Source organism: Ochotona princeps, chromosome 24 (assembly GCF_030435755.1).
Source record: "Ochotona princeps isolate mOchPri1 chromosome 24, mOchPri1.hap1, whole genome shotgun sequence".
NCBI lineage: Eukaryota > Metazoa > Chordata > Mammalia > Lagomorpha > Ochotonidae > Ochotona > Ochotona princeps.
In genome coordinates, this window is record NC_080855.1 from 17438445 (window position 1) to 17456757 (window position 18313).

Here is an 18313-nt window from a genome sequence, read left to right on the forward strand (position 1 = left end):
GGGCCGCCCCGCGCAGGACCTGTTGCGTCCTGGGCGCAACTCCGGCAAGTGCAGGGGTGACGACCTGCTCCGGCTCTGGGAGAGCTACCCCAGCAGCCCTGGCCGCAGAGCCCCTCTCTCGAGGCGCCCTATGCCCGCCTTAATTTGGGACTCGAGTTCTCAGTTTCAGCGCGGTTCTCCGCAACCCTTCTAGGCCCGACGGGTGGGGCAAGACTAAAGTTTTCCCAAACCCGGTTTGGGGAGAGGGCTGGATTGCCAGGGGGACCCTCCCAGCCCCAGGCTCCAGGACTGGTGATTGTACTTCCCCGCCGGCCTTGCATCCCTGCCCCACTACTCCCCTGTGCTCTGCTTTCTGGAGGCGCTAGTCCTCGCGCCGGCCAGATGGGCTGACCCGTGCACCGTCCCCTCCCACCCCGGTCCCCAGCCCGGTTCCCTCCCCCGCCTCCCGCGCGCCAGAGCCCCTGCATCTCCGGCCCAGCCTGCGCCGGGGTCTCTGCAGTCCCCGCGGCCGCCCGGAGCTCACCGTTCAGGCGCCCCCTCCTTTTCCCAGCCTCGGGAACACCCCGGGGCGGGGTTGGGGGGAGCCCGGGCCGGTGAGGGAGGCCACGGCGGGGACCCTGGACGCCCCACGTCTCAGAGCTGGGGAGGCAGCCCCGACTCCGGGAGCCGGAACGCAGGGAAAGGCAAGGACGGGGCGGCCGGCGGAGGGGCGGGCGCCGCTCATCAGCCACTCCAGTCACGTCTGGGGCCACCCGGCTGGCTCTTTCTTCTTCACCTCCCTTTGCCTTCTCCCCCCTCCCACGTTGGCGAGGGCAAAGTGGCTGTGGCGGCGCCATGCCCGGGCCGGAGTGAGTGCGCGAGGGCGAAAATGGCGTACATCCAGGTAGGACTGAGGCTGAGGGGCCAGGTCCGGGCTGTGGGCGGGGGTTTTGAGGGGGGGGTGTGTGGAGTGCCGCGCCCCCTCCGGTTGCGAGTGCGCGTGAGGGAGGGCACCCGACAGGGATTCCACAAACTTGTCAGGATAAAACGGGTGCCCGGGCGCAGGCAACCTGTGCAGCTGCGGCGGTGCGCCCCGAGAGGAAAAGCTGGGGACCCCCCCTTCACCCTCGGACCCTGGGCTAGTGGGCCCTAGGCGCATTGGGCGCCCTCGCCTCCTGGGGGAAGAGTGGGGGGGTGGGGAGGACTTTTCTCCCCCACTCTGCCCCCCTCCCCACAGCACCCCACCCCAGGGGAGGGGCCGCAGGGAGGGCGGCCCGGGGCGCGCCAGCTGCCGTTGCCTTGGTGACGGCTCCGGCTAATTGGCCGGCGCGGAGCGAGCTTGAGGCAGCTGTTCCGGCCAGGAGGGACAAGGACGTTGTCTCTCCCTGGCCCTGGGTGCCGAGGGCGGGGGTTGCGGGGCGGGGGTTGCGGGGCAGGGGGGGGGAACCCATGGAGGCTGGAGGCACGCTGGGTGGCTGGGTGAGGCCAGCCCATTGCCTCGGGGCATCTGGATGCTACTGGCCCTGTCACCTTGAGGAAACTACCCCAGAATCCTGGAGTTAAAATCGTTTGGAGCAGCTGGTTATTTTGAGGGGGGGGAGAGGTGGTTCCTGTATGCGGAGGGGAAGTGGCAGCAGGTCAGCGCCAAGGTCACGGGAGCTGCTAGTGTCTGGGGCTGACTCCTTCCAGCCGGGCAGAGAAGGGCCACCAGCACCCACGTCCAGGATTCCTTTGTGGCACCCCACCCTCTTTGTACCCTGGGCCTAGCACATTCCCTGCTTTTATTTTGTGGGTTGGCTGCCTGTGGACCTGGGTCTCTGTCACCTGATGGAGCCTGCAGTTCCTCCCTTGGCTTGAGTTCCATGGACTGAAGGTCACCCTGGGCTGACCACGCACTGTGGGCTACGTGTTGTTGAGAAGGCCTTTAGCAGTCACTCAACACACAGGCAGGTGCCTCTTACCTGGCGCCCTGCTGAAGGCAGTGGAGTAGCAGGGCAGCATGATCAGGGCATTGGGAGTTCTGAGTGACCACCTGCTACACAGAGAACTTGAACTTGCTTGTCCAAGGGTGTGCAGCCAATGGGATCTCCAAGGCAGATACCTGAGGCTGGTCTCTTTCTAGAACCATGTAGAAGCTCTGTCAAGTGCTACGTAGTGATACTCCTTCCTCCCAAGCTCACGGGGCCTCTGTCCCAACTAGTCCCTTCTAACTTTAAGCAAGAAAGCGACCATGAAGGGCCAGTCACTGGTGCCTTATTTGTAGAGAGCCGTTTGAATGTGTACAAATCGATCTCTTTGCACCAACCAAGAATCTCTTTCTTTCATTCAGCTACTTTAAAAATGTGCCAATCATTCTTAGTTTGAGGGCTGCACATACGAGTTACGCCGAGTTGTTTTGTCCCGCTTGCTTTCTGGTTCACGTGAGTTCTGCTTAGCTGGTCTCAAACACGGGAACCCAAGGGACCCAGTGGGAGGAAGGACTTGGTGAACCCCAGGGGTTTAGTGTCTGTCCTCTTTTCTGTCCATGTCCTCTGGGGTCTCTTTGTTCCCCAACACTTGCCTTAAACCTGGGCGTTTGGCAAGCTGGTAGGTAGTTTCTCGTGGGTGCTTGTGGTGGCCTCATCCATGTTCTTTGTGGTTTGGTCACGTTCGAGCCCAGGAAACACCTCCCCGAGCCACGCTAGTCGGTATGGGTGGCCGTGGGCATGCTCTTGCAGAGCCAAGCACATTCTTGTGGACGTATATGGGGTCTCCCGTCCCGAGGGCAAAACTCCAACACGACGTGATCTCTTCACAAAGCTTTATTAATCAAGCAGCATACATAAAGTAAAAAGAACAGAAAATCCAAGCGCAAAGTAAAAAGGGAGTAGCCACAGCATATTGTCCTTGAGCGTCAGAGAGCGAGCGAGAGCGCCGTTCCCCCAATCCTCACAGAATATCCTCTTTTCCAGCCAATCCACTTAAAGGTCACCAAGGCACGCAGTGAGCACACCAATCATAACTCTGATCACGCGTAGCACATGCGCCAGGCATGCGGCTACGGCCCAATCAGATGAGGCACTTCCTGAAACGTGTTCACCGCCAAGCTCCGACAGGAGTAACGGTCTCGGCCATCTTAGGGCAGGGCACTCGTGCAGTGCTCCCAACAGACGTGTCTGGGAGGGCTTAATTTGAGCTGCTTTGTGTGCAGCTCTGCCTGCTAGGACAATTCCTTGTGCCTGGCAGCCCCCCCCCCCATATTCTCTTAGGGGCACAGGGAGGGCGTGTTTGGTTTTGTGTTGTTGGCTCCCAGCCTGATAGCTCCTGGGTAGGGAGCCAACCTTCCCATAAAAAGTAACCAAGACTCAGAGAGGCTGCTGACTTGTCTAGGTCACACCAGTGACGGTTGGGATGGCTCATCTGCGCTCAGGACGGTGTTGCTCTTGTACCTCGTCCAGGTCTTGTTTTGTGCATGGCTGGAGTTTTGGTTTTGCACAGAGTTGATGATCAGTGCCTTCAATGATTTGAAAGGTTTCACGAGCCGTGCACCACCTGTGCCATATTGACATAATCATTTTCTAGAAGCAGATAATGAGGGGGGTGCACTGTGGCATGGCAGGTTAAACTCCCCCTGCAGTGCTGACATCCCATGTGGGCACTAGTTCAAGTTCTGGCTGCTCCACTTCAGATCCAGCTCCCTGCCAATGCACTTTTGGAAAGCAGCAGCAAATGGCCCAAGTGACTGGGCTCTTGCACCCATGTGGGAGACCTAGAAGAAGCTCCTGGCTTTGACCTGACCAAGACCCAGCAGTTGCAGCCAATTGGGGAGTAAACCAGCTGATGGAAGATCTCTCTCTCTGTGTCGCTTCTTCTCTCTCTGTAATTCTGCCTTTCAGATCAATAAATCAATCTTTCAAAAATCCTATTAAAAAGAAACTTTGTTGTATTACCATAACAGGAAACCAGGGTCACATGAGAGAAGCAGAAGGCAGCTGGAAAAATCAACACATTATTAAATTCTAGCTGGATGTGGTTTTCTCCCAGGCTCTGAGCTGGGGTCTGCTTTCTTTGTTTAAAAGGCTGGAAGCAAGGTTACAAATCAGCAAGTGTTCAGAAAGACATTAACACGCAAGGGGACCCAGTTAAAGCTTTCTCCCTCTTGAAAAAGAACTGAAACAGCCAGGAATTTTGTCTCTCCTGGTTCCAAGCTCTGAGTTTTAGTGGCACCTGACCAGGTGCTATCCTGACTCTCAGTGAGGATGATGAGAGGGAACCAGTGCCTCGGGGACCTATGAGAAGGAGATGGGGAAGGAGGGGTAGGGCCAGGAGGAGAGAGGAGGTCCCCCTCCCTTCCTCACTCAAGTTCTAGATCCTGGCTTCCTTTCTGCTTTCCCCCACCTGTGGGTGGACTTGTGAAACTCCCCACCGGCAGTCACCATTGGAGCACAGGCAGGCAGTGGGAAGGTAGGGTCTTGGGGAGTGTCGGGGAGCCAGGGGATGTGGGGTCCCCGAGCCTGCATGTGATGCTGCGTCCCGGGGTCCTGTCGGACTGGCCCCGGGGCTATTTCCGTCTAGGAAGGTCTGCTTTCCTCAAGTGTGGCTGCGTCGGCTAGCATGACTGTCTGTCTCCCCCACTCTGATTCACTACAGCATACGGTGCAAATCGCATCGAGATGCTCAAGTTTACTTAGTGCTGGTTAGCCGGGGAGCTACCAGCAGCCCTGGAAATAGCAACACCTTGTTAGCAAGTCAGCTCCCTTCCCAGGATGGTAAGTGGAAAAGATGCAGGGTGCTTTTTTTTTTTTCTTCTCCTTTTGTGAGTTGCTGGAATATTGCTAAACTGGTCTTGTTTCTCTCTTTTTGTAATCCCTTCGCCCCGGAACGTCCCTTGGCCTCGTCGTGCGTCTGTAAAAGGGCAGTTGGAACCATTAAACGAGGTGGGTTCCTTGAGAAGGCTGTTCTGGTCTGGTTTTTGATTAAGCCATGTTGGTCTCTGATTCGGTGGTGGTGGTGGGTGGTCTTCCATGGGAGCTGTGGGGCTGTGGAGCTAGATACTGGGGTCCCCTTGTTTCTACTGAATGGAGGCTCCCCCTCCCCTAGAAAGGATACCTGTTGACAACTTGGGGTATCCTCGCCACTCCTACTTGTCTGATCGGCTCTGCCTTTATGTCAGGGAGATTACCTTTTTAAAAACCGTTCTCTTTGCTTTCAAGAAGATAAAGTTAATATTCGTTGTGCTTGGAGAACATATTGTCTAGCCCTCCTGTTGTTGTCTAAACCACCCACGTGGCTAGAGAGAGGCTCGCGTAAGCTGTAAAGTACCTGCAAATGTTTGTGCTGGCTATGAAGGACTCCTGCAACTTGGTGTTTGCCATCTTGGTGCCTGCAGTGGGTAAACATAAATGAAAAACATTTTGTTCTGAGTGTTCGGCCATGGAGGCACAACTCCTGCATGTCTCTCCCTCTCTGTTTTAAATTCTCTCAGCTCAGACTGCTTTGTAATTGGGAGTGTTGTCTTCTCATCTGCCCTGTCCCCTCCGCCCCCCACCCGCCCCGCCACGGCCTCAGGGTTTTCTTTCCAGAATCTCCAGTCTGCTGCTGTGCAGGTGGACTTGCCGGCACTGCTGCCAGAAGTGCTACGAGTCCAGCTGTTGCCAGTCGAACGAGGACGAAGTGGAGATTCTGGGACCTTTTCCTGCACAGACCCCGCCCTGGCTGTAAGTCAGACCAGCTCACCAGCCAGCTGCACGTCTCTCGGGGCTGTGTGCTTCCTGAATGGGGGGATCATTAGTAAGCTGGTAGTGGGGTCCACAGCAGGATTGGGGGAGGGGTGGGGCAGGAATGAAGGCCAGGACGGAGCTGTGTTCTGTGGTCCTCGTTTCGCTTGGCAAGCCAGTGAGACCAGCTGGTGGAGTAGCTTTCAGTTCGTTTTCTATTGAGCCTTTGGAGACTGTGAGCTGTGCAATGCCTGGCTAGGGGCACCTCTAATCAATGCTCATGTCATTCCAGTTGGAAAAAGAAATCTTTGCCCATCAGTGTTCTGCAAGGGATGTCCTAACACCCAGCCCGGTGCCTGCACCTGCTGTAGATGCTCAGTCAATATTTGTGCCTGGAGGAGTGGGTGGAGTGAACAAACAAGGGCCGTTTTGCTGGTCTGCACGAGAACTCGAGCTCGGTGGGAGCAGCGCGCTCTCCCACCCCGCGGCTCCATCCTGTCCTCCGATGCTGTTTATGTTCTTCTCTCTGGCATCTTTCATTTTATTTCCAATTTGCTCTCCTCACGCGCCCGCATACAACATCTCCATCTGCCAGTAGCTCAGATATTTTGGGAACACAGTTTTGAAGCTTTTAAGCCATGTGTCTGGTCCATCTCTCTGTGGCTGGGAGAAGGATGTGGGCAATCCACAGGGCCTGAGCCGGGAAGGGCCTGGAAAAAAAATATTGGGTCCAATTGCTCTTGATATTGCTAGGTAGGCTGGAGCTCCATGGCTGGAGTGAGGGAGGGCCCTGGGCCGGCTCAGCTCAATCCTTGGGTTGTGTGGTTCCGGCAGCCTCCGGAGCCAGGGTTTTCCCTTCCAGTTGGAGGGCGTGCCTCTGTCTTCTGGTGTGCTCTTCGCAGAAGCAAGCTTTGAGTCTGTCCATAGCCAAGTGAATCAGGGTCAGGCAGTGTGAGTGCAAATCCTATTTCTGTCTGCTACCATTGACAAGGTCTGTGACCATGAGCATGTTGTTTGATCTCTGTCCCTCACTTTTCCATCTGTAAAATGGGGTGATAGAACAGATGGTATTTATCTCATAGGGTTGTCATTGCAGGGATCGAATGAATATATATATATATATATGGAAAAAGCATGAAGAATCCTCAAAGTTGATGGTCAAATGTGTATTGTCCCCAAAGTGTCTGTATTTCAAAAATTTGGACGAAAATTATCTTTCAATTCCATTTTTCATGAATTTAAATGTACATATATAATCAAGTTGTACTTGAAAGGCAGAAAGACGTGGAGACAAATCTTTTACCTGCTAGTTCATTTCCCTGTCCTGTACCATCCCAGATGCCAACAAAAGCCAGGACTGGGTCAGTCTAAAGCCAGGAGCATAGAACTCAGTCCAGTTCTCTTAGGTGGGTGGCAGGGACCCCAGTACTTGACCCGTCACCTGTTGCCTCTTAAGGTGTGCATTTTCAGGAAGCCAGAATCAAGAGTGGAGTATCAGAATTTGAACTCAGGCACTCTGGTTTGTGAGGTGGGCATCCCAAATGCCCACCCCTTCACAAGAGTTGCAAGTACAGTGGGCCTTAGGCGTCTGCGGAGGATTGAGTGCAGGGTCCCTGTGGATACGCAAGTCTCTTCTATACCACAGTGCCGAGTTCCGCACCCCCCACCCACCTCCTCCTGCAGATAATAAATCACTTTTCCTTATTACTTAAAAATACTTCATGCGGGGCCCGGCGGCGTGGCCTAGCGGCTAAAGTCCTCGCCTTGAAAGCCCCGGGATCCCATATGGGCGCCGGTTCTAATCCCGGCAGCTCCACTTCCCATCCAGCTCCCTGCTTGTGGCCTGGGAAAGCAGTTGAGGACGGTCCGACGGTCCAATGCATTGGGACACTGCACCCACGTGGGAGACCCGGAAGAGGTTCCAGGTTCCCGGCTTTGGATCGGCGCGCATCGGCCCATTGCGGCTCACTTGGGGAGTGAATCATCGGACGGAAGATCTTCCTCTCTGTCTCTCCTCCTGTGTATATCTGGCTGTAATAAAATGAATAAATCTTTAAAAAAAATACTTCATGCAATGCAGGTGCTAGATAAGCAGCCACTTTCCTGTTTTGTCTAGGAAGTAATGACAAGGAGGAGAGTCTGTGCTGTATGTGCCTGCTTTTCCTTCAAGCTTTTTTGCCGTGTGGATGATTCAGTTCACAGGTGCAGAGCCCGCAGATGCGGAGGGCCGGCCATGCAGAAGCGTGCCGGGCCATGGTCAGTAATCATGAGCGGTGTCGTGCCCTCTGTGAAAGGGGTTTAGGGAAAGGATTTCAAGAATTGTCGCAAGAAGTGTTGAGATGTATGCATAAGGCGCTTAGCACGGTCGGAAGAGCTTTGTGCAGACTTTATCTGAGAGCGATAGAGATTCTCACTCGGTGGACGAAGGACCATGGGAGGCCACCCCCTTGGCGTTTCTCAGCCGAAGCTTGAATTCTGTAGGCGCATGGGGATTGGGACTAGTTGGTAACATCAACTCATGAATCAAGGGCTTGTCACCGGAGAGGGGGCTGGTGATGGGAGGGATGCGGGTTTGCTTTGTTGTGGTGAACAGAGCTACGTTTCATGAACGTATGGCCAGGAAACGGGTCAGATAGCTGATCGTGCACTAGGTTAAGCAGTAGCTTGCAATGCCAGCTTCCTGGAATCGGAGTACCTGCTCAGGTCCTGGCTGACCTGCTTCCAGTCCAGCTCCCTTGCTAATGCCCTGCGGAGGGCAGCCGATGGCCTAGGTACCAGATCCCTGCCATGCACCTGGGAGACCAGGATGGAGTTCCTGGTTCCTGGCTTTGCCCTGGGTCAGCCCTGGCTGCTGTGGTTATTTGGGGAGGGAAGCAGTGAATGAAAGACCTCTTTTTTCCTGTCATTCTACCTTTGAAATACATACATGCATAAATCTTTTTCAAGAGAGCTAGTTACCATTTTTCTATACCTCCTTTGGCAGATTGGCTCAGCCCCTCTGCTGTCGTTAAGATCACACTGGCAAGCTCGCCAGCTCCCTGAGGGCAGAGCTTTTTTGTGTGTCTAGTTCACTCTGACAAACAGCTGTCAATCAACTGACAAGCCTATGGGCAGAGACTGGATGCCATAAGAGGTGATGGGAATCGCAGTTGGTCGCTATTTGTTTTGGAGTGCAGAGCAGGTGCCATGTGCTATGCACAAGGCCAGCCAGGGTCCTGTCACCTGGGCAGGCTTTAACTCTTGTCTGGGAAGGAAGGCAAGTTCAGTGTGCCCTGCGTTGTTGGTTCTGGCATCAACTTTGCTATGGGAAATTACGATGATGACTTCAGGCATAGCTGGATTTAGGGGTTCCATTGAGATCTTTGCCTCTGTCTGTCTCTTGTATTGGCCTCATTCTTGATGGTAGCACTAAACTCCCATCCCATCAGCTTCACTGCATAATAACCCCAGAAGGGCCTGGCGCGGTAGCCTAGTGGCTACAAGTCCTTGCCTTGAATGCGCCGGAATCCCATATGGGCGCTAGTTCTAATCCCAGCTGCTCCACTTCCCGTCTAGCTCCCTACTTGTGGCCTAGGAAAGCAATCCAGGATGGCTCAAAGCCTTGGGACCCTGCACCTGTGTGGGAGACCCAGAAGAGGTTCCGGGCTCCTGGGTTCAGATTGGCGCAGTTGCAGCTGCTTGGGGAATGAATCATCAGACAGAAGATCTTCCTCTCTGTCTCTCCTCCTCTCTGTATATCTGACTTTGTAATAAAAAAATAGTAAAACAACTCTTAAAAAAAAAAAAAGCCTAGGAACCACTCTCATGGGCCTGTCTAGGGTTTTGGGCCAACTATGAGTGACCTGGTCACTCTCCTTTGGAGAAACTGATCCTAGGACAAGATGTATTTCCTGCTCCCCTGGAACCAGGGCCAAGGTCATGACCATCTGATGCCCCTGAACTAGTTGATAGGCCCTGGTCTGGCAGACCTTCTTTGTGAGGGGTTAGGGGTGTTGCAGCCTCATGCGGTGTGTCTGCTGTCATGGTCACCCGGAGCAGCCAGGGGCAGTAGGCGGAGGAGTGGATGTGCCTGTGCCAGTAGCAGGCTTCATTCAGAAGATGAGGCAGTGAGTTGGCTCTGGAGCTTGCTGGCTCCTATAGTGGACAGGTTGGTGTGTTGGAACCCAATAGGAGGGAGAGGGCCCGAGAGGTATGACAACACAGGTGGACAGGCCAGTGAAAAACCTTCAGGGGTGTCCCAGAGCAAATGCTAGCATGAGCCTTGGGATTATTCTCTGATAGCAGCGGAGACTTGTAGTGGATGCTGAGAAAACCCTAGTCGGGTACCCGAGGCTGAGTGCTATGGTCGCTTGACTGCTATTCCCACACCGCAGGGGAGGACCTTGCACTTTGTGCTGGCTGCTAATCTTTTGTGCAATGAAGGGACTCTAGAAATCCAGGAGCTGGGACCTCCTAGAGGAAGTGGCCTGGAGCTTTCTCAGCAGGACCACAGGACTCCGAGTGGCACCATTTGTGTGGTGGCCATGTTGAATCCCACCAGCCAGGCTGTGCAGTGCGTAACCTGAGTAGCTGTGTGTGACCTTCATGTTTTCTGTGATGATCCAGATCTCTCTGGGACCCTGGGAAGTTGGCTGCACTCCCTCCTGGCATTTAAGATAAAAAAAAAGAAATGGTAAGAGAAAGCTGTCAAGCAGAGGCACATCAAGTGCATCAGAAAGCAAAGTCACAGCTTATGTTTTCCCCAGATTGGTTTACCAAGTGGGCAGCTGCATGTTATCAAACAGACAGGCAGTAGAAATGTCACGGGCTCTGCAGCTTGGCTCCTGCTGTGGCAGCTAGGCCATGGCCCTGGGACTTGCCTCTGCACTGGCACGTGGCAGGTGTCTGGGCATGTACGTATGTACTCTGTGTTGTCCTGCAGGTATCACCTCTACTCCTGTCCTGTGGGTCCTGGCTTGCTGTGGGTGGGCTGGGCCAGGCTGAGGCAGGTCTAGGACATGGCACCACCAGACCGGTTTCTTCTGGGGACAATGCCAGAAAGACCCTGAAAGAAATAAAAGAAGACTTTCCTCTGTCCAAGAAGCATTGTGTTGATTACCTACTGTGTTAAGGTCAAACGGCATGCTGCTTGCTCTCTAGGGTTGGGCTTGACAGTCACTAGAGGGGCAGATAGGTGACCCCGTCCTTCCCTGGGGCTGCCACTGACTGTCTGGGAGTGGACTAGAAGTGGCTAACAGCCTGGGGTGTGGCAAGGCACACAGCATGGAGCCCTGCACCAGGCACGCACGCACATAGCAGGTGCTCAACCCAGGGTACCTTTGGTTCTAGCAAGTGCAGATGCTGCCACTGTGAAGTGTGTGCTGGGGAGGGAGGAGGGACAGGGCCTGCCCCCAGAGAACTGTGATGCCAAATAGATCAGTTAAGAACCAGGGAAATGGTGGTCCTGGGAAAAAGCGAGAACAAAGCTGGGGCACTTTAAGGTGAAGGACGGTGTGGGGAGCGGCTGACCCCACGTGTATGTTAGGTGGTCACAAGATGGCGGCTGGTCGAAAAATTTTCTGTCTCTCTTTGCTGTTTTTCTTATGCTGGCGCAGGCCGAAAAATTCCTGTCTCGGCCGCTTTTTTTTTCCCGTTCGCTTTTCTATGCTGGTGCAGGCTAAAAGTTTCCCCGTACAGGCCACCACTAAAAACGCCGAGACTGAAAGTTCTTCCCATATTTCTTCCCGTTTCTTTATCTTCCCCGAACGGGCCACCAGAATGTCGCCGCCCTGCAGCGACACTAAAATGACGAGGAATTTCAAGGAAAAAAAACAGGAACCGCCACCGCGATTGGCGCGCGCGCACACACACACGAGCAAACACATACACAAACGAATGAAAACGGAGGCAAGGGAATGAGCCGAACGAAAAGGGTTTTTTGCCGAAAGCGGGCTGCTTATATATAGTTCTCCACCAATCACTTCTGCCCGTGGGTCCACTGGGCACTGATAGGCCAGCAATCGCATTAGCCTATCCTGTTTACCTGCTGGCGAGAAAAATCCCGCCTCCTGGCCCTCGGCCAGCCGCCATCTTGTGACCACCTAACATACACCTGGGGTCAGCCGCTCCCCACAGGACGGCACCTGAGTGGGGGATGCAGGCAGGTAGGTGGGTCCCAGGGAGTCAGCATGTGGTGGTCCTACCTCCCTGGGAAGATGGGGTAGTGTTGGATTCAGTTCTCCTGCCCATCATGTTTCATCGGCCACCTTCTTCCGCCGGCAGACCAGGAGCAGGAAACTGGCCAAGATTCTGCCTCCCACCCTCCAACCCCCACCCTGCTGCTCTCCCCAGCACTGAGCAGCAAATCCCTTCTTGTCCTGGCCATGGCACCGCGTGCTTGCCAGAGCATCTGCTCAGCATCCTTTGATACTCAGAATGTGTCTGCAGACCGACTACCCTGTGGATTCCACATCTTTCAGGACAGAGCCTCCCTGCAGACTTCAATGTCAAGCTGAGGGCTGTGGTTTGGGTCTAGGCAGTACAATGTGCAAGCCTCGAGGGTGGTGGGCAGCGAGCTGCTGTGGCAGCGACCTCTTGGCCACTTGCTGGTTTCTGCTCTTCCCTCCAGTCAGCACCCTTCCCTAGCTTTGTGAGCCCTGGAGGATCTTCCGCCTCTACCATAACCATCTTTGAGGTCTTGAGCCTGCCCCAAGCAGGGCTGAATGTGCCTGACAGGTGTTCACTTGCTCAGAGCACTGTGTAAGGTGTACAAATCCTCAGCGTTTCTCATCCTCACTGGGAGTGCACCGAGTTGTGGTCGCCACTGATTCAACTCGGAACCCCGTCCCTGAATCATTGGTTCTCAGATGCAGCCCTGCCACTCAGAGAACGTTTGAGTGGCAGTTGTTATAGGATGTTGTTGAAAGATGTGCAGTCTTTTTGAGACACGGTGATGGCTGAGCTGGCAGGGCACTGTCACCAAAAGCCACTTGCCAAAGTTTAAATAAGCGTAAGCAACCACTCGGTCCAGTTTTCAGACTGAAGATGGACGAGTCTCCATCTTCACATACTTAATGTGGCGCCCCCACGTGGCAGTAGCCTAACATTACACAACCTTCCTTCCCCGAGCTGCTTTGAAACAGCAAATCCTTGACAGATGGGTGAACATTCTTGCAGGATCCTGCATGTTGTTTCATGTTTTGTACAAAATGAAACATCCTGGAGAGTTCAAGGACTCCTACATATTCCTTTACTTTTAAAGGTTTATTTTCATTTATTTGAAAGGCAGAGTGACAGAAGAGAGACAGACATTTTGTCTGCTGCTGGTTCACTCCCCATATGGCTTTAAGGGAGCCTAGTCAGGCAGAACCAGGAGCCAGGAGCTGCATCTGGAACTCTCATGTGGGTGGCGGGAACTCAAAGACTTGGGCCATCTTCCACTGCTTTTCCAGATGCATTTGCAAGGAGCTGGATTGGAAGTGGAGCAGCCAGGACTTGAACTGGCTGTGTTCATATAGGAAGCCAGCATTGCAGGTGCCCTGCAGTGCCGGCCTCCACACTGTTTTAGAGCGATGTTGTTGGAAGTTGCCTGATGCGGGTCTGAGAGCAGGTGTAATGTGGGTTTCACCCTCCTAGGCAGAAAGAACCCCATCCTTGGGCTCCCCTCAACAGCCACTGAGGGATCTCCTCCTCCTCCCACAGGGTGGCCAGCCGGAGCAGTGACAAGGATGGTGACTCTGTCCACACGGCCAGTGAAGTCCCGCTCACCTCACGGACCAGCTCCCCGGATGGGAGGCGCTCGTCCTCAGACACATCCAAGTCCACATACAGCCTGACCCGCAGGATCTCAAGTAAGCCTGTCTGCCGCGGCCACCAGGGGACCTTGGCGGGGAAGAGTGGGGAAGGACAGGCTGTTGCTGGGGAGGAGGTAGTGTGGCGGAGCCATTGGTAGTCAGGGTGGCAAGGAGACTTTGGCTAATGTCGTTGGTCCCCAGCGCCACCCTTGAACGTCCTTCAAAAAGTTTATGGAAAACAGAAGGCTGTGTTTATTCTGGTTCTGGCATATTTGCGGTCCATGTTTTTCCTCATTCACGGTTCCATGACCTTTCTGAAGTCCTCCTTAATCTGTCACTTCTATTTCTGAGAAGTGGACATTGCCGTGTGGTCCAGCAAGGTGTGCTGACCCAGGTGACCCAGGGCCCTGGTGGGTGGTGTCAGAAGTTGACTAGTTGTTTTGATGCATGGACAAATGGCATCTGATGCTCTGGGGAGTGGCACTAGGGCGGGTGAAGTGAGGCGGGGGACTGTGACTAACTGGAAAGCTGATGCCCCAAGACAAGAATGGGTGGTTGGTACTCAGTCTAGCCCTGAGAGCCCAAGATTGCCCAGGCTTTCCCAAGAAGAATCGACAAGCTGGGTGTTTATATGAAATCCCCTTGCTTGTACACCTAAACCAAATGCAATTATGCGTCAAATTTGAGTGGGAAGGAGAAAGAGCTTTCCCGACCTCTTTCACTCCACCAAAGGACCTGCCCTGTCTCACCCAGTTGATGTCTGTGAGGTTTACTTAACAAGGGGAGAAAGCTTAGTATTCACACGACTATGTAGATGCAAATAATTAGTATCTAACACTTCCTGGGATAAGAGACAGATAAGAGACAGGAAGTAACAAAAATACTATCCAGAGATCAACGAGTGCAAGAGAAGGTGTTGCCAACTTGTACAGACCTCAGTCTCTCCACCTGAAAAATGGAGTGGCACTCTAGACAGAGCTCCCCAGTACTACAGCCATCAGCCCCTCGGAGCTGGGGAACACTGGGGGAACCAGAGGTAGTTCACACCCAGAGGACTGCGAGAGTGAGCCACACCCTGGGCTTGGAAGACAGTGTGGGGGAGAAAAGAGAATTCAGGGTGTCTTGCTGAAATGTGTTTCTATTGGTTACTAGCTGTGATGCTCATCCTTTGGATTGGCAGCGAGCCTTCCAAAAGTTCCTGGAAAATGCAGCTCAAAGAAGAATTTCTTTTCATGCAAAACCTTTAGCAAGCCATACATCACTGGGTCAGAGCTCGCCCATCCCAGGAATCTTTTGAAACTCTCTTGTTCTCCAGATCTGGGGATTGCGCAGGTGAAATGACTTAGCATGTGCAGGAGGGGAGAATGGGACCCGGCTCCTGGCCACTGTGGTATTGGGAATGGTGATGCCCGTGCCACCATGCCACCTCTCACAAGATAAATTCTTCCTGGGAGTGCAGGCAGCCCCTTGGTAGCCCACAGATTGTGCAGCTTCAGATCCAATCAGCTAGCTGCAGGTGGAAGATGCTTCTGGAAGATTGCATAGGGGTTGTTCACGTACACTAAATGGGACAGCTGTTGACATGGCCTTTCCATGGCAGTAGGCACTGTGAGGGACCTAGAGGTGATGGAGAATCTACAGTGTGCCTGAGTTATCCAGAAATGCTACCCTGTTTGCTACCAGCCATGGGAGTATCGTGTATTGGTGGTGGATTTGACATTCTTGAGTGGTCCCTGTGAATACCGAGGGGCAAGGGCATTTCAAAGCGTGGCATGGTCCAGAGTCTTGTGAGACAGAGGGAGCAATTCTGTGACCTGTGATCCATCTCCTGTCCCCCACCCCTGGCGCTCAGGCCTACTTCTCTAGTTCATTGTTATTTGTGGCCATTGCTTAGGTTTGGAGACAAGGCGGCCCAGCTCCCCACTCATCGATATCAAACCCATTGAGTTCGGCGTGCTCAGCGCCAAGAAGGAGCCCATCCAACCCTCGGTGCTCAGACGGACCTATGTGCCCGACGACTACTTCCGTAAGTTCGAGCCCCGGCTGTATTCACTGGACTCGAGCAGCGATGACATGGACTCGCTGACGGACGAGGAGATCTTGTCCAAGTACCAGCTGGGCATGCTGCACTTCAGCACTCAGTATGACCTGCTGCACAACCACCTCACCGTGCGGGTGATTGAGGCCCGGGACCTGCCGCGCCCCATCTCCCACGATGGCTCACGCCAGGACATGGCGCACTCCAACCCGTACGTCAAGATCTGTCTGCTGCCCGACCAGAAGAACTCCAAACAGACTGGGGTCAAGCGCAAGACGCAGAGGCCCGTGTTTGAAGAGCGCTACACCTTCGAGATCCCCTTCCTGGAAGCCCAGAGGAGGACCCTGCTGCTCACGGTGGTGGATTTTGATAAGTTCTCGCGCCACTGTGTCATTGGCAAGGTGTCCGTGCCCTTGTGTGAAGTGGACCTGGTGAAGGGCGGACACTGGTGGAAGGCTCTGATCCCTAGCTCCCAGGTAAGGGCTGAACTCCCAGAGTCTCCTCAAGAGCTTAAGGAGGGGCGGGGTGGGAAGAGTGATAAAAAAATCAGCCAACATGATTACTTAGATGTTCGCTTATTTTTGAAACCACGTGGGGGCGTTTCATGGGTTTTGAATTTGAAAATAATTTCTGGCCTGCAAGAAGTCACACACACACACACAATATGGCAGAGATCCCTGTGTTGGCTGGTGGTAATATCTCACAGGACCATTGGACACGAGCCAGCAAACTGACACCCCTGGGATCCTGCGAGGTGTGATCACACATTACACAGGTATAACCCTGGCCCTCCCTCGTAGGCAGGTTGTTTGTCCATGCTGCTGGGTGATTTGACTGGGAGAATGGTTGTCTTGGTATAAAACTCAGTCATTTTGGCATTTGGATATTGATGTGATGGGTTAAAAAAAAAAATGAAAATGATGTAGGCTAGAGAACAGGATGGTGTGTGGATGTTTTGCAAGCAGCTCGTTCCATTGGCTTCCTTCCCTTGTCCAGCCCAGGGAAATGTGGCTGCATAGAAAACCACCCACGGACCAGCCTGCGTCTCCGGTAGCTGTCGGGCATTCCTGCGTGTTGGAGAAGAAGCGTGCATGCGCTGCGGGAGGAGGGGTACGGAGAGCGCGGGTAGCCAGGCGCAGGTCCCTGTGGGCCATCTGCGCTGGGGATGAGAGTCAGGCGAGATGAAGGCAGGGTGTTTCTCAGAGCTGTGCATCCCCCTCCAGGGACTGGGGCAATCCAGCATCACTTTAGAGGGTACAGGTTTTTTAAACATTACTGGAGGAGCTGTCCCACTGTCAGGGAGCAGGAACGGGATGAGGGGACAGCAGTCTGCCTAAAGTCAGGAGACTTACCCCTGCCCTAGTTTGCCCTCCTAAGAAGACTCTGAGATAAGAGAGTCCTTGATGAGGCAGCAGCAGAACAGGCAGCCCTGAAACACCAGATAGTCATAAAGGCACATGTCATTGAACTGACCGTGTCCTTCTGTAGGGTGGGCAGAGGCAGACCCACCACCTGCTGGGGAAACAGGGAGCCCATGCAAAGCTGTCCCACACAGGGCTGGGAGCACTGGGACATTTAACCCCAACTCCTGGTGGCATTCATTGATTGAGGGCTGTCGGGAGTTGCCCTGCCTATTCCACCAGCTTCCACACGTGCAAAATATAACAGGAGCTGGCAGCTGATGGATGCCAAGCTCCTGTGTGTGCTGGAGTGATGAGGGTGAGGAGGTGGCAGACACAGTGCCTCTAAGATCCCCCCTGGCACCCTAGGCAAGTCCTCATGCTAGGCCGTCTTCCTAACACACCATCAAAGTATGCTGGGTGCTTTCTGTGTATTGTCCTGGGTATTTGATGGCATAGGGTTTTATCCTGCTTCAACCATCTTAAACAAGTGGACCCACTGGACAAAACCAATCTCATCTTGCCAAATTCCCTGCCTTTCCCTGTGTGGAAGGTGCTGGATACACCCAGGTGTCCACACACTGCACCTGCTCTGGGTCTCTGCCCAAGAACTGTTTCCACACAGTGGCTAACCATGGCAGTCTCACCCTCCCTCCTTGCCTTCCCGCATGATCCCAGGGGATGGCTTGGTGTGCACCTGCACACACAGAAGTGGGAGATGGAACAGTGTAGAGAGGGGTGGGAGTTGGGGGGTTAGGAACAAAATATGACACCCCCCCATTCAGCTAAGAGTTGCCCTCTCATGGGGAGCCCTTGGGATATCATGTGAAGGAAGTGGCCTTGGCCCTACCTTCTCACCACTTCTTCATTCGATGACTTTTCCTGAATGTAAAAGACCCCAAAGGAGCTTATGGAAAAGCATCAGTTTGGAGGTGACCGTTCAGGACCAGGTGACCCCATAAGGCACGTCCGTATGGAGGAGAGAACCAGAGGGAGAGATGGACGATGGAAGGGAGGGGGAGGGAGAGAGAATGAGAGCGAGCAAGCAAGCAAGTGAGAGAGAGAGAGAACAGTAGAGAACCCAAGTCACCCTCCAGCTCCACACTCTGGTGGGAGCCACCCTCTATGGGCCACCCCCAGTAACCTAAGCACCTGCCAACAGATTCCATCCTTAGATCGAGTCTCCACCCCTCACCCCTCATCCATGAGCAGAAAGTCTTCGGTTTCCGCAGTTGGCTGGAGTCTGGGGGAGGCAAGTCCTACTCAATGCACAGCCTCGGGCTAGCTGTGGGGATGAGAGGAGGCACTCTGCTTCCGCACAGGCCTTGGGTGCCACCGTCATCTCGGCCCTGTAGTTGGGTAGTGACATCTGAACAGCATTGGGCAGGACCAGAGAAAGCCTGTACTAGGCTGCTTCAAGGATGAAGG

At 54.0% G+C, this 18313-nt stretch overlaps 1 protein-coding gene across 1 annotated transcript in view; it reads left to right on the plus strand.

The window, feature by feature from the left end:
• Positions 1 to 728: 728 nt before the first annotated feature.
• SYT17 (synaptotagmin 17) overlaps positions 729 to 18313 on the plus strand; it is a 64006-nt gene continuing 46421 nt past the window's right edge. Inside the window, exons 1-5 of the mRNA XM_004586786.3 lie at positions 729 to 883; positions 4878 to 4895; positions 5527 to 5675; positions 13356 to 13504; positions 15342 to 15961. Coding sequence (XP_004586843.2) covers positions 869 to 883; positions 4878 to 4895; positions 5527 to 5675; positions 13356 to 13504; positions 15342 to 15961 — 951 coding nt within the window. The 5' untranslated portion in view covers positions 729 to 868. The remainder of the gene's footprint in view (positions 884 to 4877; positions 4896 to 5526; positions 5676 to 13355; positions 13505 to 15341; positions 15962 to 18313) is intronic.